Source organism: Ptychodera flava, chromosome 21, assembly GCF_041260155.1.
Source record: "Ptychodera flava strain L36383 chromosome 21, AS_Pfla_20210202, whole genome shotgun sequence".
Classification (NCBI taxonomy): domain Eukaryota; kingdom Metazoa; phylum Hemichordata; class Enteropneusta; family Ptychoderidae; genus Ptychodera; species Ptychodera flava.
Genome location: NC_091948.1, coordinates 36,673,621 through 36,697,134, shown reverse-complemented (window position 1 = coordinate 36,697,134; position 23,514 = coordinate 36,673,621). Strand labels below are relative to the sequence as shown.

The window sequence follows — 23,514 nt, the reverse complement described above, 5'->3', positions numbered from 1 at the left end:
TGACAAAATATTTTATGGAAGTTGTTGACGGAAATGACGTTAATTTTGCCTTCACTAGTCTATTAGCTTCCTCAGTTACGTAACTTCATCGCTAAAAATGAAAGAATAACTAACTGTAACAGTCACCTAGTTGCTGATGTTGCTCCGCTATTAGTTTATGCTGATAATGGTTCAGGACAACTTGTACGTAATTAATTACCCCAGGACAACAGCCCTTGTGTCTATTTTTCATGAAACAAAGGGGAAGTGACATTTGGGACAATTCAAATGGGAACAGCGTTGATGTCATATACAGGGAAACCTGTCTATTAAGGACACCCTCAGGAACAGAAAAAGTTTCCTTATACAGGAACTTCCCCTATAAAAGCCAGATTATCTTAAATCTAAGCAAATGTAAAACAGCCACACTACTGATCGGACGTGCCATGTTTGGTCCCAGAATCCCATAATTTTGCCGTGTTTCAGGCACGTATGTTTTCGGCGTGAATTGAGTTTTGCGCATGCGTCAACCGATGCGTGCTTCAACGCTTCCATCATATGCAAATTACATAGCAACCACTCTTAGCAACAGTTCCCTGCCCTTACTTTAGCCAGTGGAATAAAGTTATCCGTATATGCATATATTAGACCCCAGTTTTAGACACAATACATGAAACCATTGCGAAAATGAATTAATGGTCATGACCATTGATTCATTTTCGCTTTGGTTTCGTTTAATTTGTCTAAAACCAGGGTTGAACATATGCATGGTCACCAATTCATTCAGTATCTTTCAACATGTCAAACAATATAAGTGGCATCTCGTATCAAACAAAATTCATGAAAAATGGGCGACCTTGTCCCTTTAATGATTTGTCATATACAATCCTATCTCCACTAGCTTGGATGACATGCAACTCCCTGGTTATTTTAATCCTTGGGTGTAATTTTATAATGCATGATTGTACTATGTTCCATCATTGTGCAATCATGAATCATAAAATTACACCCAACAAAAATAACCAGGGAGTTGCTTGATATCCTAGCTCGTGGAGATGAGATTGTCATACATACATGTTTTTTTTTTTTTTTTTTTTTTTTTCAGGTGACAAGACTTGCATTGGATCGAACAACCAGCCTACTCGTTCTTGTTTGGTACAATTACTGTCAGCCAGTTATAGAGTTCAGAGGAGTTTCTGCGATATTTTGCTATAGTCCTAGACTGTGGCTAAAGTACCAAAGAAATTGCTTTGCTAATTTTTGCTTTGAGCTCTTTGAGGGTAATTGTACTGAATATTGAATGGCAGAGTGCAAGTGTATAATCTGTATGGAATGGTTCATGGCAACGTCATCCAGCAGGTAAGTTACTCATCAACATTTATTGATATATTATAAGTCATTGTGATTTCAGCCAAGTTCCAGTGGAATGAATAGAAAACAATGATATGTTTATTCCTATCACAGAAATAGATATTTGCATTATTTACAGAATTTGAACAAGAAATTTCAGTTATCAAGCTCTGGACCTGTTACACATTCAGTTACAGTACTGGTAGTACAGTCAGATGATCATCACTGAGCTAGAACTAAAACTTCTTTGAAAGTTTCTCTAAATCAACAAACAATCCTCAACCATTCTACAGTAAGCACTATTTCTCCAGAAAAGAAGCCCTTTCTTTTGAGTTCCATCATTATGTTTACTTTTTAGTGCTTTTCCGTACAGTTTTAGGCTTGTACTTCTGAGTCAATGGAGATACTTGCGTCCAATGTTCTTTCATCAGACACCTAGCTATTTCAAGGTCATCTCTCAATCCTCTAATGTTATATCTAATATTATTCAAATCAGAATGTACATGTTCTCCTCCTTGCTCCCCATGAAACCCACAGCCAAAGCCCCATCTGCGTATCCAGGGAACTGTGTGGTCCTCCAATATGTGCATTTTGGGAGACACTCTGGCACTGGAAAATTCCTCCCTGTAAAATGCCATCAGGCAATCAATGTTATTTTCTGAAACAAAAATGAAAACAAGTCTTTATCATTTATGTATAAAGCAAAGAAAACATTCAATCTCAACTTTAGGTACAATTGTAGTCCAAAGTGTAATTATTAAAGTATGCATGTTCTTATATTTGATCCAAATGTAACTGCCATCTAAGACATAAAGATGTATGAGATAAGTGAGCAGTGTACACATTCACTGATACCATTTTGAAAAAAAAAAGTCTGAAATAATCATTGGACAACACCTTAAATTGTGTTATACTCAGATGCTTCTGTAAATTGACATACCCAACTCATTAATCTCTTCTGGTTCCATGTAATCACATTTGCTGTAGCCAGCATGACATTTAGCAAACATCTTCATTAGCTTGTTGTACTTCGTACATTTAGTAGTAACTTCATCTTGATAAGCAGGACTAACCAGTTTCACTTCTTCTATTGCAGCATTTGTTAAGAGGTCAATGTTACCTTCCTGCCAGAATGAAGACCATAGGTGATAAAGAAGGTAGGCTGTTTTGCATAATTTGCACATTTTTCACTGACTTGATATATAAGAGGTGAATGACTGCATGAGTGCTTGTTGTGCAGCACTTGTGTACTTTGAAGAGGTAGCTACTCACCTGCAAGCATTTATGGACATGATTTCAAACAAATGACTTGCCATGGTAGGCCTGCCTTTTGACATTCATCCTCTGTAAGGTTGTATCAAGGGCTTGTACTAGGTTAAGGTCACCACTTGCGTCTATTTTCTATCTGTAACTGTTCCACTTCATTCTCGAACATGATGTAGAACTGTAAAAATATACCAAGATCCAGGTGTAAGCTTGGCACACATACCTAATTGTGAAAATCATTGAAGGTTTTATGAAATTACAGAAATATTTGTACGTATAAAAGACATGTTATCTGTCATCTTGATTAATAGGCTAGCTCTCAATATTTTTTTTCATAACCATATTAATGGAGAACAAATATTTTTTAACAGTGTGCCTTGTTTACCTGTGATATTGGGATGTCAAATATGACATTGTTGATAACATTGTTGTACATCTTTGCATTTGCAAGTTTGCCTTTGCCTTCACTCAGAAAGTCAGCATGGTCTTTGATGAGGCCCTCTATTCATCTTGGTTGGGATGCTCGTAATTTTCGAGGAATCTGTGACTGGTCTTGGGTAATAAGGCACCACAAACAAAAGTGCCTCCCACTTGCACCACTCAGGCCATACATTTTACGTAGTCTCCGAAGCCAAACAGACGGAAAGTTTTGTTTCTGAGAGAACAACAGAAACGAGGGTGGAGTAGATAGATTAAATAAATATGATGAAATATTTAAGAAAGAGAAGGTCACTGATTGATTATCAATTGGAATAATGTATTATCTAGTCCAGTGTTTATACACTACAAGGTAGGTACAAATGCCCCTAGAAGCCTAAATAAAGAAATTTATGTAAGAAAATGTAAGTTCAGTGCTGGAAAGTCAACTTACTTCCAAGTCAGAGCCCTTAGTTCTTGTAGCTGCTCCCTAAATCTATCCAAATCTGTACTTAGATTTTGGAAGGTATCTCCACACTCAAAAAAGCAAAACACTATTGTGTTCTGTTTGGCATTTGGGTGGGGGACATTTCCGAGTTGAAACATAGCTTTGAAGCTCCCCCCACCCTTATCCCCTCCAAGTTTCACCCATACTTCGTCCTGGGGGATCTTCCCTCCATGCCAAGACAGTAAGTTTAGTCTACAATAAAAAAGAACATTAAGGGTTGTGAAAGTTCTGAATACAGTGAATAAATCATAACTGCTAACTAGACTGGTGAAGTCCAGAATTCAACATGGAAGCGGCTCAACAAAAGTTTTGGATATACCGGTAAATGTATAAGGAAACACGAGTCACACTGTACCAGTATGTGTTGATGCACATGTCACATGATTGTACAGTACATACATTCATTTTAGATTAGATTCATTACCAGAAACCAAAATAATTCTTATAAACTGCTTGGACATAAAAGTTACTTGCCTATCATTTTCATCTAGTTGTTGTAACACTTTCCGTGGGAGACTGTCTGCGTATAGACACAGGGAGCCAGTTTCTCAATTCTTCCTTTCTCCTCAGTGAACAAGAAAGGCAAATTTTTAGCCACCAAATTGTCACCTATAATGCTTTCTTTCTCTCTTCTCATCTGCTGTTCTCCACCACTTCTGACTCCCCAGTGGTTGAACCATCTGGTTAGATAAAGAAGGTACATGTATTAAAGGGACATACCTGTAATTTTGGCCAGTGTTTTGGCATTCTGGTTCTGTGTATCAACTGCAATTTCTTAACCAACTCCTTACAGCGCACAAAATGCCCAGTATTCCGTGTGTCAACACAGCTTGCGTATGTATAATGACTGTTATTGTTGACAACATGAATTCTAGTCCAGGCTTGAATTCAATTTTCAACAATAACTATGCTGACTACACATATGCAGGCTGTACTGTTACACTTAATTCAGGGTGTTTCATTGTGCTTGAGGGATTCACACCAGAAACTGCAGTTGATACACAAAACAAAAATACTGAAAACATGGCCACAATTTGCAGCTAATGGAGTTTTAATAATACTGTTAGTGCAAACAATATTTCCTGTGTAATAAAATTTGCAGATGTCATACATTGTAACATTTCTAATTTTTTTCAGGCAAACATAATAACCATAACTAACCTCTTTAACTTTCTGTTTGAGTTCCAGGTAATCCCGAGATCTGACTTTACAGCTAGTAATTCTTCACTACTGATAGAGACCCGAGCAAACAGTTGGTCTATGCGTTGCTGCTTTGCTGCTATTTTTATTTCATCCTGCTGCTGTGTGCCACATGACCCCATGCTAATTCTGTCTCTTTGTTTTTGCAGATAATTGGAGCGTTTTCTTATGGTGCTTCTGGAGGCGGTGGTGGTGGAGACACGTGGCTGGTGGCTCTGGACAACAAGAAGTTTCTGAACAATCAAAGCATTTGTGTATTTGTAAATTACAAGCTGAGGATGCATGCTAATATGATTAGCTAATAAAATAATATAGAACTATACAACGAATGCAAGTGATGTGCATTTGCCATTTAAGTACAATAAAAAAAAAACTCCTTGACAAAAGAATGTGTGTGGTCAGTTGCCATTCAAAATACCAGTTATCTGAAGATATAGTGTTAGAAGTTTCTGAACAATCAAAGCATTTGTGTATTAATAAATTACAAGCTGAGGATGCATGCCAATGATTAGCTAATAAAATAATATAGAACTATACAACGAATGCAAGTGATGTGCATTTGCCATTTAAGTGGAATAAAAAAAAACTTCTTGACAAAAGAATGTGTGTGGTCAGTTACCATTCAAAATACTAGTTATCTGAAGATAAAGTGTTAAACTTACCGGTCCACCTGTTTTATATATGGCAGTCTTACCATCTGCAGACTGGTTCAATTTAGTCTTAAGCAGGTGGGTTGCCATTTTTTCCAACTCAGGAGTAAGGGGTAACTCCAGTGGCCTCTCAAGAATATCAGATGATGCCTGCCTTGGTTGTGATGAACTTTCAGCATTTGACTTTGCCTGACTCGGTTGACATGTGTGTTCATTGAGGTGAAGGGAATTACAAATTTGCATACATGTATTGCATTGCATTGGCAGAGACCGTAAAATATTCAAAAAATAAAGTTTTGCTGGTTTGACTGAAAAACAAGAAATTGATTCTGTACAACATGGGCAATTAACAAATAATTTATTTTCAGTTAAAAACACGTTAATTACACAGTCACTGCAATAGATATGCTGGCAAGGAGTTTCCAGTGGCTTGGTTAAAAAGGAAAGGCAAATACTGCATTTTATGTCACACTCAACATCACGCATTGGACTGAAGCTCTTGGGCCAATCAAAACTGGGTGACTTTTTAGCCTGCTCCTGTAAAAACACTTTACCCTCCTCTGTTAGTATTGTCTCAATGGTTGTGTTGTTCATATCATCAGTATGAGTTGCAGGGTCTTGTTTTTTGTTATGGGTCTGCCCCTTTTCGCCCTCCTAGGTCGACCCCCTTTACTCTGTTTTTCAAAATGGGAGCAAGCATGGCATATTCCAACCCTTGGGTGGGGGGGGGGGCCATTCATTTTTGAAAGTCTCCGCAGAGTAGACATTTTAATGAGGAGACATCAATAACACAAATAACATAAAATTATGTGTTTGGGATGAACGTCTGCCTCATCAGCACCAATATCAATGCCAAATGTATAAGAAATCTGATCCCAGTAATCATTACACAGTTTGGGTTTCTTTTCCTGGAGGTCAGCCACTGAACTTTGGGCCCTGTACCCACAGACAAGACAGAGTTTTCCGAGGCAACATTGGTGAAAATCAAAACTCGACATAATTTTTAGACAAAACAAACGAAGATTGGCGAAAATATTAGGTAAGTGTTTGAAAAGAATGGAAAAAAATTGCCTAGATTACGCTAAGGTCGAAGTAATAAAATGAAATTGATACCCAAAAATAAGACGCATACTTGTGAAAGTTGCCTAGCAACGAGAAAACTGTCGGCTGCACTGAACAAATTTTTTTCCCAGAAATGCCTTTCAAAAAAATTAGCCTCACAGGAACTAGCTACGAGTGCAAAGTAGTTCACTTAGTCTAACTGTCTAGCTGTATGAAATTCGCTGAAAAACTCAAGAAAGTGAAAAAATTGCTGTCCAAATTCTACCTCACGTCTGTCAACATCAGCTGTCACTGGGCGAGGCGTCTGTCTTGCTGCATCGCCGGCTTGGTCAAATTTTCGCACCGATCATGTTTTGACGGCAAAAGGTCATTAATATTCATGACTTCACATTCTGAAGAACACTTTGACACAATATTGATATGTCTTTGATCGATTTTATTGGATAAAAACCGGTAGAAACGGAAGGACGACGGCTGGTTACTAAGGGGTCACGTCTGTGTTTTGCATACAGTCACGAGGACACGACCTCTGATTTATGCTAATTTCACCTGCGCATGCGCACAACTCAATTCTTGTTATCGCGCAAATAAAACATACGTGCAGGGGTTCATTGTCATTGAATCTTGAATATGATGTCTGTGAATATATAGCGACTAAATGAGTAAAAAATAAACTTATCAATTGTTCTATTTTTTGTCAGGGAATGCATACGTTTCAAAATTGTTCCCTGTAGGATCATTTGACCCCTCTTCGCATATATCACAAAAGTGCAAATCATGATTATTCAAATTTATCACCTGGTCAAAGCGAATATGAGAATTAAAAACTCCCGCCCAGCACGTATGCAAATGGCTGCATCATCAGTAATCCCCCTATTGTGCACTAACGGTCCTGTAACTTCCTGTTCAACAGAGAGGAGTCCTTATTATAGGTAAAATTCTATTCACAATGTATTTTCTTTATTTGACATTCGCAAGTGAGTTAAGGCAGGGGTCCAGACAGAATTTCGAGCTGAATTTCATTTCTCATAAACTACCAGTCATATTTTGATCAAATTTGGTACATATATGTAATTTTGATAGCTCTTTCAGTTTATGTCATTTAAATTTGCATAAAAGGTGTCACGTGATTTTTATGTCGGCATTTTGGCGCCAAAATCGCATATATTATTTATTGGCATATTCCAACTTGTAAACCACATTTAAAGTATATTCTTTCGGCATATGATAATAGAATGGATTCAGTACAATCGATCAACATCCTTTACAAAGAGAAATTCCTGAGTTAATCGCCTCATATTTGCGGCAAATACCTACAATTTGTAGGAAAAGTCAATTCTTGTTTGAATTTCGGTGATTTTTTAAAGAAACGTTACAAAATCATACATGTTTAAGGTATTGTTGTAAAGATATTTTACGACTGAGTTTGGGGTAGCAAAATTTCAGGACAAAATGTGATCTACAAGTTGGAATTTTTCTAAAGAAATCTGGTCGCTTTGTGCGCGATCGGGCCATCTCGCAAGCTATCCAAAAGGTCATGACCCAGTCGCCTGTTACTGAAACGATTTGTAATTTTAAGTTGGAAAGTGGCTGCACATATCATCCCTCTTGTCTTGTATGTGCTTTAATGTGTCTTCTGTCTGTATCGGGTAAGGTTGTTAGCGAGAAAATTAAAAAAATCAGTTGTTATAGCCATGGTGAGACGTGGAAGTATGTCCAAGACCACCGTGACCTTTTGACCTCACATTTCCTACCAGTTCGTTCTTCAGTGTGTTATATAAACATGGAGGTACCAAATGTACCTCCATGACAAAGCACATCTCTTCCTTGATTTTATATTGTATCTATGTTGTTGATCTCTGCATTCTTCTTGCAGGGAAGCAAAAATACTCATGTTTGTGTCCAACTCTGTTCATTAACACTTGTCACCTCCTTCCTCATGCCGTGGACTTTGGCCTCAGAGTATGGCTTATGTATGGATTTCGTTTGTATGCGATGCTTAGCCTTTTCTATGTGTTCAAAGTTCCACACAGTGCTTTTGGGCTATCTTTTGTTGTGAACACCAGTGTGTCCTTTGTCACTTCGTTGGCTTGATGATGTTCCAGTTAGGAACTTTGTTTGTGATGTGATTTTAGAGATTTTCTGTTGTTATCTCATGTGTGGGCAGTGTTGTTTTATTAATATTCATGAGCCCTAATGCATATTCATGATAACGTTTGATGCCCATGCCTTAACCTACTTGTGTTGACATCTTAACCACTGGTTCCATTACAGGAAAGTCCTGCATATTTGCGCCATAATTTTATTCTGATTTTATGTCTGATTTTATTCTAAATACACATACCAGATATGAACTGAAAATGCTCATGTGTTTCATTATATTTTGCATTTATGTGCAAGTTTGAACCTTTGCTACATGTTTGCAACTTCATTGAAAGTGTTATGATCAACATAATGAATTTCACCACAGATCAATTCTAAAGGTCATTAAGTATTCAAATATGTAATTAGCTGAAATAAAAATAATTAATTTCTTTGAGTATTGTCATTGTATCACAATATAACATGTGTAATTGCCTTTGGTAAAGTCCTTCAAGCTCTATATGCCAAACCGTGAAAACTTATTAGCTATGCAAATTATGAATTAGCTGACATGCAAATGCAAAATGACTTTCAATACTGTTATAACCTGGTATAATGATCCATGTACACAGCATGTTTCGCCAACTTTTATCAAGTAAATGCTAGTATATATCCCTAATTAGGAAGGTTCATCAAATATGCAAATTGGGAATTGGCTGAAATAAAAATGTCAAATGACTTTCAATAATCTTGTATCATAGTATCTTTAATGTACATGGCAAGTTTTGTCGACTTTGGTCACATCAATACAGATAAATATCCCTAATTAAGAAAGTTCATCAAATATGTAAATTAGAAATTGGCTGAAGCAAAAATTCTTAACGAATTTCAATAACATGTATTATAGTATCTGAAATATATGTAGCAAGATTCATCAACTTTGGTTGAGTCAATTCAGATATATATCCCTAATTCAAAGTTTCATTACACATCGTATTATTCAACCAGCTATAGAGAGACGAATTCCAGTCCTATTGAAAATCCGAAAAGCTGTCGACTTGTTTGCAAAAAATATAACTCAATGCTGCCGTTTGGAATGCTCACTCTGTAACTGGAAAAATTGGTGCCATTGCAACAACCCTGATTAACGATGATTTGGACATTTTTGTTCTCACCGAAACATGGCTCAAGAATCAAGCTGACCCTGCAATTGCTGAATTCAACTTGGCCATTAGCGGATATTCTATTCACCACCAGTCTCGCTCTAAACGTAGAGGCGGCGTCGTCGCTGTAATTGCCTGTTCTAATCTACGTGTTACTGAGAAACGAGCCAGTTCATACCAATCTTTTGAGTGTTTGGACGTCATGTTTAAATCATCTAGCCAGTCTTTGCGTGTTATTACCATCTACCGCCCACCGAAATCGCAGAAGAATAATTCAACTGTCAACGAGTTTCTTGCTGAATTTTCCATTCTACTTGAGTCCGCTGTACCGTCACCCGGCCATCTTATCGTCGCTGGCGATTTTAACATTCACCTTGATGAACTGAACTCACCCGACACAGTCAAATTTATAAACCTGTTGCACTCGATGGGGTTACATCAACATATTCTCACACCGACACATAACAAGGGCCATGTTCTAGATCTCCTAATTACACGTTCGACAGATGTGCTTGTTCACTCGGTGGATGTATCGAACTTTATGAACTCTGATCATAGTCTCATACGGTTTGATCTGAATCTTCGACGCCCTGCACCCAAAAAGTGAGTATTTCGCATCACGATTTCCGAACTGTTAACATCGACGTCTTTCAAGATGAAATCTCTACCCAGTTGTTCACTTACCCACTAGATTTCGACGCTGAAGCCATTTCTACATTTTATTGCGACACCGTTACGGAGATATTAGACACTGTAGCGCCCATTAAGAAGAAATTGGTGACTGAAAAGGTACGTGCTCCATGGTACTGCGAAGAGCTACTGATGTTGAGAAAGAATGTGAGACGGCTGGAGTCAAAGTATCGCTCGACAAAGCTTGAGATTGATCGGCAGATTTTTCTGATAAAGCCAATTGAATATTTTCGCGCTGTGACGAATTAAAGGCCGACTACCATCGCGCTCGCATCCAAGAGGCAGATGACAAGAAGTTGTTTAAGATCGTCTCTGAGTTATCTGATACGAAAGCTATCAACGCTAAAGCTCTACTGAGTGAGATTCCATTGAAGGAACTACCATCTAGATTCCTGAGCTATTTCAACTCCAAAGTTGCCAAACTTCGTGAAGGCCTCATTAGTTACAGTACCGACACCAGCAACACCTTACCATCTCATAATTTACCAACTTTCAGTGAGGTGTCCGTGCATCAGGTTCGTACTCTTATTGAGCGGGCAGCTCCAAAATCATGCGATCTGGATATCCTCCCGACAAACTATATCAAGAAATTCGCCTCTGTTCTTGCACCGTTCATTACGCATCTCTTTAATGCATCACTATCTTCTGGTGTCGTTCCCAGTCATTTTAAATCTGCGATCATTCGACCATTGCTGAAAAACCCGGACCTTGATCCGAACAGTCTGAAGAACTACCGACCTGTGTCAAATCTGCCATTTCTATCGAAATTACTTTAACGGGTTGTTGCTTCACAATTGAACATTCACCTGGCTAACCATTCACTGTTAACCAAGTTCCAAAGTGTGTATCGCGCTCACCACAGCACAGAGACTGCCCTTCTGCGTGTGCATAATGACATCATGCTTGCTCTCAACGAAAAGAGAGATGTTCTCCTTATCATGTTGGACTTGTCTGCTGCCTTCGATACGGTTGACCATGATGTACTCCTTCACAGACTTCAATTCCGTTTTGGCATCACTGGTAAAGCTCTGTCATAGTTCGGATCCTATCTCAACAATCGTAATCAGCGTGTAAAGATAGACTCATTTACATCACCCAGTACAAATATGATATATGGCGTCCCCCAGGGTTCTGTTTTGGGACCAATTCTCTTTACACTGTATACAGCGCCACTTGAAGACATCATTGTCAAGCATGACTTCAACTATATGTTGTATGCGGATGACTCGCAGATTTATGTTGTGTGCAAGAGACCTGATGAAGTGCAAGTTTCTCTTGAGATATGCGTAGATGAAATTCGCAGATGGATGAGATCCAATATGTTGATTCTCAACGACAATAAGACAGAGGTGATTAAGTTTTTGTCACGCCTGAGATCAGATGCGGTGAAAATTTCCAGCCATAGGATAGGCGAGTTTGATATTGCCCCGTCCACTTCAGTTCGCAATCTTGGTGTTAAGCTCTACAACGACGGTTCTGCTTCTGATCATATTAGCCATGTCTGCAGGAAAGGTTTCTACGCACTATCTAGAATTGCAGGTATGTAAGGGTAGCTCAAACCCCTAACTGGGACCGCCAACTGGGACTCCCAGTTGGCTTAAAATGCACTCTGGGACCGGTCCCAGTTCACTTCTGGGACCGGTCCCAGTTCACTTCTGGGACCGGTCCCAGTAGCAAACTGGGACTGGTCCCAGTTGGTCTCTGGGACCAGTCCCAGTTGGCTTCAAAATTAACTCTAGGACCACGGCCGCGGTCCTAGTTGGCCTCCAGGATCAGTTCCAGTACACTTCAGGGACACATCCAATTTGTGAACTGGGACCACTATGAAAAAAACCCAGTTACTGGTACTTAATACTAACAATCTGTTAATGTTTTCATTTTTTACTCTGCCATAATCGTAGGTATACGCGACATTTAATAGATCCCAACTATTAAAGGCCAAAGTAATTTAATTCTTTGTTTTGTCTGTGTGCACATACTAGGGTTTTTTCTACTGCCAATGGTTTGAATAGGATTTTACTTAGCTTTCCTGATTACAAAATTTCACATCTTGTAGTATAACTTATGATGATCACGATGAAAGGAAGTTTCTGATGATTTTGTGTATAGACACTTATGTTGTTACATGGAAATAATCAAGAAAATATAAGGTGTGTTTTGATTTTCTTGTATGTGTTTTAGTACTGCCATGGAGGTAGTAGAGAAGGAGTCACAACTAGGCGGAGATCAAAGGGACCATGTGTTTTGCCGCTGTTTGCCTTACAAACTACTCCATTAGCACCAACGGGACTTGCGAACGCGTTTTCTCGGATTTAGTAAACAAGATTAAGTTCGTTCGGGGTCGTTCGGGTGTTTCGGCCGTCCCTCGGCAGTTGACAGATCTTCAAACATGGCGTCACGTGTCCCAGCGTCGCGTCGGGAAGTTCGAGTCATTCCACTGATTTTGATGTACACGATGTTAAAGAGGTCGAGGAACAGATAATTGAGGAAGGGAGCTTTTGTATCTGCAAAGGCGCGGAGACTGAGTTGATGATAGCTTGCGATCACAAAAAATGCCATACATCGTAGAGCAGCATTGTTAACACGCCAACTTTTTCCAAATCCAGTTCTTGGTTCTTGCCGTGTTTTATCATGTTGTACTGGCATTAATGATAAGGTTAAATAAGAAAGCATAGCTTTTAACTGCTTCATCCATGACTTTTATGAGTGGTCGCGATATAAAAACAACACGTACGATGCATTGAAACAAAGCGTCGCCTATGGCGTCGCTGGCGTCGCGTCATAAACACCCGGGAAACGCTACAAGTTTAAACCCACGCTCACGGCAGTGCTGCAGTCTGCTGCACCATACTCAGTACATGATTGAAAAGTTCGTGATCAGAACTTCCATTCTAACAAGGAAAGGTTCCTGCGATCGAATGTAAAGTATATAAAAAACGACGTTAAAATTACCAAGATTTTGAGAATGAAAAACTTAAATTCCTTGTAACTTCACTTTTCGTGGACGGAACGTGTCGGTTCTTACACTATCATGACGCACTTGACCCAAGCTACGCAAATACAGTCTTTGCGCATGTGTTATGACACTGTGGAGAAACTGAGTCGCATTAGCAAACCCAGGTTAATTTCACTCGGTTCGGTTGCGAAGGTACCGTCGGCAACGCAGATGGCGGGAAAGGGTGTTTAAACAATGGACATAAAGGGATTAAACCAATGGTGAACAATAGTAATAAACGTAATTATCTCAGTTGTGACTCCTTCTCTACTACCTCCATGGTACTGCCTTCCCGCTCATGTTTCGAAACATTTGAGTGGGCGCGCTAAACAAAGAATTTGATTACTTTGGTCTTACTGCGATGTACTCATTCTTAGCACTAGTAAGTCCTGTGCTATGGTGTGTGTTGAAATCTTACTGCACGGATCACGTTGATAGAGAGACTGTGTACTGAATCAGATGAAAAAAGGAGATGAAAATAACTATGCAAGACTAGCAATTAACTCATCAAGGCTTTCATTACATTAAAAACAGCAAACAAAACATTTAACGAAAACCCGCTGTGTTTTAATAGAATTGCAATTCACTTGCAGTATATGACTGATATCTTAATTAATTTGGACCTATACCGGTAGTTATATTTCTGAACAGATAGACACAAATAGGAGAGGGGCAACCATTAGTGCATGCATGTACTGTTACAGCAGAATCATTTCATTGTGATGCGAGGAAAAATAGACATCAATGAGGTGATAATAGTCCCATTACATTTTAAGACAAAGGGTTTTGAATATACAAGTCAACAACATGCACTGCTTCAAAACTTCATTGACAGCTAGTAGCTATATGTAGTATATGCTGTCTCAGTGTTTTCTATTTCAGTCTGTATGTCTGTCATAGCTCTATGGAGCTACGAGTCCCAGAATTGAAATGAGACCTGACTGTCCTTGAATGAAACTGGGAGATGTTAGCTTTCCCACACAAAAAACATACATAATTTTCACAACAGTACAGAGAATATGAATAAAACAAGTGCATACAATTGCTACAAAAGGCATATAGTGGGATGGGAAACTTCTTTCCCATTAATATTATGGTTTCGTCATTACAGCATGGAGGTACCTTACCTCCATGGTACAGTTCATTTGATACAAGTGTGTTTCCCCGCAATCATAATGGTCCCAGTTACGTCGAGCTAGTACGCTTCTGGGACCAGTCCTGGAGGCCGACTGGGACCGGTCCCAGTTCGCTTCTGGGACCGGTCCCAGAAGTGAACTGGGACCGGTCCCAGAGTGCATTTTAAGCCAACTGGGAGTCCCAGTTGGCGGTCCCAGTTGGGGGTTTGAGCTACCCTTACATACCTCCTATTTGGCAAGATCCGCCCATTATTGGACAAACCTACAACAGAAAAGATGGTTCATGCATTCACTACATCTCAGCTTGATTATTGTAATAGTCTCCTGTATGGTGTTAATAAGACTCAGCTGGATCGCCTACAATCACTTCAAAATGCTGCGGCTCGTCTCGTCTCACGGACTCGGAAATTCGATCACATCACACCTGTTCTTATTGATCTGCACTGGCTGCCTGTTGGTGCTCGCATCAAATTCAAAATTTTGTTAACTACCTATAAAACCATTCATCGCTTCGCACCACTTTATTTAATTGATTCGCTTGAAATTTATACCCCAGTGAGAGATCTCAGATCAGCTGATTCTTCGCGGTTGGTGCCACCTCATGGAAACTTTAATAAGGCATATGGGCAGAGAGCATTCTGTGTTTGTGCACCTGCTCTGTGGAATTGCTGCCGCCAGTGATTCGCAACGCCAGATCTGTTGACTGTTTTAAATGTCTTTTAAAAACTCATCTTTTTAATCAGTGCTATTTGTGATTGAGTTTTTAGGATCATCTTCTGTATGGTTTTTAATTGGGACTTTTTAACTGGGATTTTTTAACTGGGACTTTTTAATTTATTCTGCTGCTTTCATAATGTTTTTTTTTTATCACCGTCTTTTGTTTTATTTTATTTTTATCAATTAATTTTTTAAAATTTTTTTATCACCGTCTTTTGTACGAGAATGGTACAGGTGTTGACAGATTTTGACATTGTTTTCGTTTTCTTCTATTGCTGTTGCTGGTTTTTAGTATTTGTTTGTTTCTTTTTATAATATGTAAATCGCACTGAGGCGTATGTGTAGTGCGTGTAAGAAATAAATATTATTATTATTATTAATTAGAAATGTTCATTACATATGCAAATAAGGAATTGGCTGAAATAAAACTAGTTAATGACTTTCGATAACGTTATATCATAGTATCTTCAATGTACACTATGCCATCGTTTGGGCCAATCAGGTGGCCCACTTTTAGGTCCTTGGCAAACAAAAAGACTTCCAGCAACACAAATTTCGAATACTCAACTTTAACGCTTTGAGATGAAAAATTTCATCGGTGGCCAAATTTTCCTGCATGTGGAAAATGATCTTTGAACTCTCTGCTTGCAAATGGACCACGTGGTTTTCATTTCTGCTGTTGTTTTCAGGAGTTAGAGGCGATCTATAAGGGCGCAGTACAGAGAAAGATATAGATTTACATTCCCACGGCTTCCAATCCTGGAAAAACCTCTCCAATAAGCAGTGAAGGCAACTAAATATGACAACAGAGTTGAAATACGGGTTTCTTGCGATCTTTCTAGTGGTCTTATGCCTTATGCGGGATATCGGACCGCAGGCAGGTGAAGATTGCATTATAAGCGCGCCATTTACCCAAACTCACTGCATGGACATCACATTTACGAAATCAAAGTCCAAAGTCAACTACATCATTATTAGAATAAGAGAGGTTTTCCATCACACGGGAGCATATCACCACAAATTTTGCACAGATAGCGTTGCACTGGCATTGAAAAGAGGTGCATGGGAACACGGGCAGTTTCCCTCGCTATGGGTAGGAAATGCATTGAGCAAGACACACTTCCGGGTTCGCAAAAAAAATGAGGATCCCATTTACGGGGCGCTCAAATATAACTTTTTGCTGTAATACATAGCAGAGGCGCATATGTTTGTGATGCTGAGAATAACATCAGTAAATAAATGACGGGTTTTAAAAGTTGACGTTTTTTGCGACGAAACAGACTTCTGAAGGTAGCTCGCTTAGGGAACACGTCATCCTGGCCGCTGTCTGCTTCGACCCCAGTAATTCACATTGGTTTTGTTTGACCCCGGTACCCAAGTCACTTTGACCCCGTCACACTTTTAACGTTATGTGACATTTTACTGAATATTTAACACAACTTGCTGGAGAGAATTGATGATGTTTCTGTGATAGAACTGTTTGCTTTGAAACGATATAATTTGGCCGCTGAATGTTTGCACCATGGCCTACTGCCTACATGTCCGCGGAGACGATTCAACATGTTCCACAACAAAGCAAAGACAAAAATTGAAAATATCAATAAAATGGCTTCACAAAGGCTGAAATACGCGATACTCGATGAAGTATGAAGCTTGTGAAATGAAATCAAAATTGACAACACAAGTGTTTGTCTCGGGTAGTACTACTTGAACTATTCTACAGACTGTTTTTTCCGTACAGTGCAGTATTTGTCAGTGACAAATTAATGTTTGCAATACATTTTTTGCGATGAGCTGGAAATTTGATTAATATCGAGTTAATGTACATAAATATTCCGTTATTTACTGGGACACGGTATTTTCTTAATCCGCAATCTGTTGACTACGTGCTGAAGTACATTGACTGTTCATGTCAACGATCGTTTCTCCTTCTGCAGAGTTTCTGTATCCCGTTCAACAACGCTGTAGGCCTACCTAGATCACGCGATAGTGACGCTATGTAGCTTTGCAGTATTGAAAACTTATCATAAAATGGCCACCACGTCTAACCGTAACACGAATTGTCGGGATTATCACACGGAAAAAAGACTGCAAAAGTAAGACTTATGAATCTTCATCTGAATTGAATACATCATGATTGTACATGAGTACCAACTGTGAATGCACGTTGAGCTCGGCAGTTACACAAGCATGGTACGCCACATGCACTGCCGCGATGCCGATCGAATGCATACTAAAGCTTATCCTGGAATTTGTTTCACGAACAACCTCGCCTTTTTAATCTGACACAGTTAGAATTTTAAAATGTTTACAAAGGAGAGCAAACATACTTTTATAGACAATGGCGAGCACGTTTCTTGGCGAAGCAAAATCAAAACACGTCAGAAGTACATGAAGTAGGTCATGGCCTTGGACTCTGTGCACGAACCTGATTGGACACTTCAATACCTTTGACCCAAAGTTATTCATCAGCACTTCCATATTTAGGGATTGGGGCGAGTGATAATGCCATGCCATGAGGCTAGGTAGAGAACGTACAGTACCAGAATCACATAACTTGTAACCGCATTTTGCGGTATGCGGCAAACCTTGCGGAAACTGTGCGGTAGCATTGTTCTCTGCCGCAAGGTCTGCGGTATTTATTGTCTCATGCCCACTTTCCATTGTTTTATTACCGCAAACACTGTGGCAACACGTTTGCAGGAACTCACTGACGCCTCAAAACATGCGGAAACAGCAGTGCGGCAACACACTGCCAACTCAAATTGTGCGGTAACACCTCGTTGTGATCGCATTCTATTGTTCTAAATGTTGAAACTTGTGCGGTAACTGAATGATTGACAGCTTCAAAAACACAGCTGAAGACTGTCCTACAAACCAAACATGAATGCTAACTTCATGGTATGGTCAACTGTACACAGCAAGACAGTAAGGGTGATTGGGAGTCAATTTGACATGCTATTTACAGTAATTGAGCACCAAATCGCCAAACTTGTAAAGGGAAATATAAATCATGTCTTTCTGTTTGGTATACAATACAATGATTGTCACTCTAAAATATTTCTTTGGCTGGGTGGGCCGGCTTCCGTATGTTGTGAGTTTTGAATCCGATCGATAATTTAATAAATTTCTCAAATAAAGATGACATCACTGATCGGAGAGAGACATGATATCGGAGAGAAATTTACTTGATGATTGTGACGATCAGGTAAGTCACGGTTCGTTGGTAAGTTGATGCCACAACACATCGCAGAAGACAAGTAAATTTAAACACAATGATAATTTTTCGCGAGATGTTTCTATTTTTCAATGCAAGAAATGAATGCCCGTGAACTCGGAACTGATCACTGGTCTGTGCCAGTGGTTGGTATGAGCTCAAATACTGTTTTAAAAGTCCCACAAGTACAATCCATGACTAAAAATGCAGGACTTTTGAGGCAGTTTTAAAGCTTTCCTCATTTTCATTCATAAATTATCGTTGATAGCATCTATCAACCGATCATGACACTTGATCCATAGCTTATGTTTATATCAGAGTTATATCAGAGGGGTGAGAAATGACAATGTACTCCCTTGTGACTGTGTCAAACTGTATGGAGATAATCTGGGAGAAGTGCATGGTGTTAAGTCTTCAAAGAGAGTAAATTGTGAACCATAATTCTACAAACGCATTCTCTCTCATAAGGCATGTGTCCCTATTTCTCTTCCAATGGGTGAAACAGGCGCCCATGCGCTGGGTAATCTGCTAGATCGATCGTGAAACTGACAGGGAGTCTGTCAAAACACACCATGGTCATCAGTGTAGTGCACACCTCATCAACATGACTTTCCTATTTTTCATCATTTGTACTAACTTTTGTCACTGTCATTCAACAAACTGTGGAGAGACGGTGCTCTGATACCAAAGAAGTATACCCCATGGTAATATTTATAACTGTCGCTATTTTGTCGAGTTTCCCGGTCAGACAAAGCCGCCTTTATGACAGTACGGTCATATAGTAAGTAAAGTCCCCGCAACGTACGGCAGTATAGAAAAGAATCGTAGTGCGCTGTGGCATAGCAGGTATGTGGGGGATCAGAAATCGACAGTCTGCGCCCCCATTCTGCGCTAGCGCATTTCAATCTGCGCTATTGATCTGCGCTCCCATTCTGCGCTATCAATCTGCGCTCCCATTCTGCGCTCTCGATCCATGAATGTTTTGATTTTAGTCATTACGGTGGCATTTGTGACACTGCCGCGATATAGCTGCCCGCTAGATAATAAGACATGGCATGGTTTAGTGTTGCAATAGATTTGTATTTTGTACACCTAACCGACACTTGTACACCATACCGACTGTCAGGAAGACTGGTTGTAAGATCGAATGCAATTCCGAATCAAGCGCGACATACAGTTATAGTCTCATGGATCCTTAGGGCTATGAAGAAGACATTCGATGAATTTTCTTTCTCATATAAAAAGGTTGAGAAATGATCAATATAGTAAAAGGAGTGGCAGGGCTTGCTACCAGCCACTGCAGCAACCTTGCGACATTGATTTAAGAAGTTTGTAGGATGGCCTACGGAAGCGCAAGTGGATAGAAACTTTTGGTTTGGGGTACCGTCACTATTTAAACCTTTTTTACGATTTCTCTGTCGATATTGAGCATTTCTGTTCATGTTCAGAGAAACGTTTGAGCTCGACAATTCTGACGTTAACCTGTTCGCAATGTCCGTGATGATGATTGACAAGTCTGCGTAAATTGACGTCAAGCTAGCTGAATACACGGGTGTGCGGCCGGTGACCTGTAGATGACGTGACACAATGGCTATCTGGCTATGTACTGATCAGGAAGGTAGGTTGGGAGTAAACTTGCCAAAGTAATTCACAGTAATTGTGCACAAAATCGCGAAAATCGTAAAGGGAAATGTAAATCATGTCTTTCTGTTTCACATAACGCAATACAATGCCTGGCCTGTCACTATAAATATTGTTTCTCTGACTGAGTGCTAATGTTGTGAGTTTGACTCCGATTGAGGATTTAATGAATTTCTCAAATAAAGATGACATCACTGATCTGAGAGAGTGATGTCGAAGAAACTGATACTATGACGGTGACGATTAGGTAAGTTGATGCCATAACACATCGCAGAAGACAAGTAAAAACAATGATATATTTTCTCGAGATGTTTTCGATTTTTCAAGATTTGCACTTGATAACAGGAAGGCGATTTACATGTAGTCCTATCATGCAAGAAGTGAATGCCTGTGAACTTGGAACGCTCTGATTTCTACCAGTCATTTCAACTTCAGTGGTTGGTTCGAACTGTAAATAGTTTTTTCAATCGTCCACAAGGACGACCCACGACTAAAACTGCATAACTTTTGTGGCACTTTCTTCAATGCTGCTCTCTTGTTTTCATGTATGATCGTAGATGGCATTGATCAACAAATTATGACATCCGTTCTAGCTTTATGTTTATATCATGCGAGGAGGTCAGAAACGACAATGTACTCCCTTGTCACCGCATCAACCTGTCCTGATATAATCAAGGCAAGGTGGTGTCACGTCTGCAAAGATACTAAATTACGTACTATAATTCCATAGACACACGCTCTCTCATAAATGTATGTACTCCTTCTCTTTCGATTGTTGAAACCATGTTAATACGGAACGATTGAACGAACAAGCACAAAAGTTGCGATTGAAGTTCCGCTCTTGTAAACAATGGTCAGTCCGTAAATCTTTCTCTGGTCACAATCCCTCACGAGCATGTCCCTGTAATTTCTCAATATTTTAACAAGCTGAGCATCACTATCAGCTCATTTTCAACCAACTATCACTATTACAGTAGCTAAACCAATAAAATATTTAATTTGAGTGGTGAAAACTAAATAGATTCGTTCGAGATTACTGCAAACTTTTCCACAGATGTGAAGACGAAATATCCAACTTTAGCCAAAACATGACTCTGCGTTTTGGGCGGTTGCACTCGACGTTTTTTTACCAATATTAGCTACAACTTTATAGCAAGGAAAACGGTTGTGCGACAGGGCACGTTCAATTCGAAAATAGAGAGCAACTTGGAGGCAAACTTGATCGAACATGGAGGTTTAAAAAGACCTCCTTTGACTAAGTTATGATTGGAAAAATCTCGCTGTAGTGTAGCGAAGCCCCTTCAGACAGGTTCCTGTGTGAAATATTAGATATAAATGGACAATATGTGGAGCTCGCGGTAGAGAAAGTCATGACCACTGTACTGTCAACAGTGCGCACGACGTAACGAGTCAATCATACTAGGACGCTGTGTAATTTGTCTTCGCTACCGCTGGTAGAGTGCCAGTAAAATGTTTTACACCCTTGGTGTTTAGCTTTTAATTTTCAAATTGAGCCCTTTTGCGAAGTGAAACGTACATACAAGAAAACAGCTGGTATAGTCTTTGTCAAGAAGGATTTATAAAAGAGAGATTCGTACATCTGATCCCCTTTTTCAACAATACTAGCAATGGCGCAAGAGAGTCAGTTACTACATGTATTAGAAACCCGATGGGAAAATCGGGCAACAGCCCAGACGTCGCATGGTCACCATGGAAACCGGCGGTTCTATTCAGAACAGAACGTACAGCAGGCGATGTTTCACCATCTCCACGAAATGGAATCATTTACGTAATGCTTATCTTTGACCCCCAAAACCTCGAATAGCTAAATTGTACCAACCACGAAACTAGTTCAGTCACTTGAATATGTATATTTCGATACGTATATGAATCCTTTCACAACGCAATCAAAAAATAAAGGTCGCGGTTCTGGTTCAAGGACGTTCACGAGAAGACTACGTCGACTAACGTCTATCCCAACATTTTTTGACGTTCTTTATTTGGCTACGAACGCTTGTTGCTCTGAAGATCAGTAACTAAAACTGATAGAGATAGTCCCGAATTTGTCTGTAAAAGCATCTGGTCATCATTGCACATCGCATCGACATGAGTTTCTAAGAACTTTTACGCTTTGTATCACGGTCCCTCTGACATAACTTTTGACACTGTCTCTCCACAAACTATGTAAAGACGATGATTCGTAATACCGTGGAGCTAAAAACAGAAGAGGTATTCCTCATGGTAATTTAGAACTGTTGTATCTCGTCATGTTTCCTGGTCAACAAAGCCGCATATGCAGCAGTATATGCTTTAATCCATCGAAACCTGGAATCATATCGTACAAGGCACGACGTCATGCTCATCGGTATAGACAGTAGACACTAGGATACAGCGACATTGCACTTTTATGTGATATCGGATATTTTCAGGAAATTAGGATTGTTAAGTCAGATATGAGGAGAGGGGAAATCTCCAATATATCGGATATTTACCCGTGATTTGACAAGTCTTTAGTATTGTCTAGTATTGTAAATAAAATCAGACTGACGACGTCGGGCTGAACCAGATCAATGAGGTGGTGAAATCTTCGGTAGCACCTACATTGGATATACTTACCTGCGTTTTGACAAGTCTCGTATCACCCAGGTAAAGCATATGACAAATGTGACTTTTCGTACAGTGCTTGTATCAAAGTTAGAGTTAGACTGACAACGCGGGTTGAGCCAGATCTATTCATGGGTGAAATCTCTGATATTTATCGGATAAAATTACCAGCGATTTGACAAGTGTAGTCTCGGTATTAGAGTCGCCAACATCGCCGATAAAATCGGATAATGAACGATTACGCAGACCCAGCGTGCCCACATACAAGGTACCTCGTTGTGGTGACGTCTAGTATTGACATGGGACTCAACATATATTCCAAGTCTGTTATCTATAACAGAAATATATATCTATCTATAACAGAAATATATGGGACGTCAAACTTCGATAGTGGACAGTAAATAACCAATATTTAAAAATTGTGCAAAGTCGCTCCTTCATGGGGAAATACCCGATCGGTTAGGTTGTGCAGTTGACTTTCCCGATACTTTGGTGACTTATTAGTCATTTTTGGAACTAGATTTTCAACATAATGACACGTCAACGATGACATTTAATTTACTTTTTGTTCCACAATGACAATTCTAGCTTTTCAGCTGTGACCACAGTTTAGTCCCGCAGTGTTCTACCTTTCTGAACACAGTTCATGCGTACGTCCGTGCGAAGATATTTTTGAAAACAGACACGACAGTCAAATTCGGTCTTCGCGTGTCTCAGCAAGATGTTGTGCCGATTCGGCAAACTCGGAAACTGTTCAGCCCGATCTTTTTGAATGAGGTAAAGCAGATTTTAGTGAGAAAAAGAAGTTATCCAGTGAAAACACTTGCATTGACCAAT

The 23,514-nt window shown here is 39.5% G+C and overlaps 2 protein-coding genes and 1 long non-coding RNA gene across 10 annotated transcripts in view; 1 reads left to right on the top strand and 2 right to left on the bottom strand.

Moving 5' to 3' along the window:
* The window catches only part of LOC139122144 (high affinity cAMP-specific and IBMX-insensitive 3',5'-cyclic phosphodiesterase 8B-like), a 455,871-nt gene that overhangs the window by 275,274 nt on the left and 157,083 nt on the right, over positions 1–23,514 (bottom strand). The gene's annotated exons all lie outside the window — the stretch shown is intronic.
* On the top strand, positions 1,210–5,006 carry LOC139122149 (uncharacterized). The gene is made up of 3 exons (XR_011549414.1): positions 1,210–1,338; positions 2,426–2,486; positions 4,870–5,006. It is a non-coding gene; the product is annotated as an uncharacterized lncRNA (long non-coding RNA).
* LOC139122146 (E3 ubiquitin-protein ligase LNX-like) lies at positions 1,332–11,897 on the bottom strand. 2 transcript variants are annotated; one of them, XR_011549411.1, is made up of 7 exons: positions 4,682–4,874; positions 3,995–4,200; positions 3,467–3,712; positions 2,981–3,250; positions 2,602–2,773; positions 2,270–2,453; positions 1,332–1,987 (listed from the first exon to the last, which is right to left on the bottom strand). XR_011549411.1 is itself a non-coding variant. In XM_070687567.1 (7 exons), exons 1-3 carry the CDS (start codon positions 5,962–5,964, stop codon positions 4,008–4,010), a joined length of 1,047 nt encoding a protein of 348 aa, XP_070543668.1. In that variant the 5' UTR covers positions 5,965–11,897; the 3' UTR covers positions 2,270–2,453; positions 2,602–2,773; positions 2,981–3,250; positions 3,467–3,712; positions 3,995–4,007. The 2 variants fall into 2 exon arrangements, 1 of the variants encoding a protein (XP_070543668.1); XM_070687567.1 differs by lacking the exon at positions 1,332–1,987 and adding an exon at positions 5,383–11,897 and having other exon boundaries at positions 4,682–4,953.

Bases quoted from the DNA above. Each gene is read 5' to 3' on its own strand.
- LOC139122146 (XM_070687567.1), bottom strand. From the start codon at position 5,964: ATGAACAACACAACCATTGAGACAATACTAACAGAGGAGGGTAAAGTG. The intron at 4,954-5,382 runs GTAAGTTTAACA...TTGATTGTTCAG, and splicing joins TATATAAAACAGGTGGACCG to AAACTTCTTGTTGTCCAGAG. The intron at 4,201-4,681 runs GTTAGTTATGGT...TTATCTAACCAG, and splicing joins TCAAACAGAAAGTTAAAGAG to ATGGTTCAACCACTGGGGAG.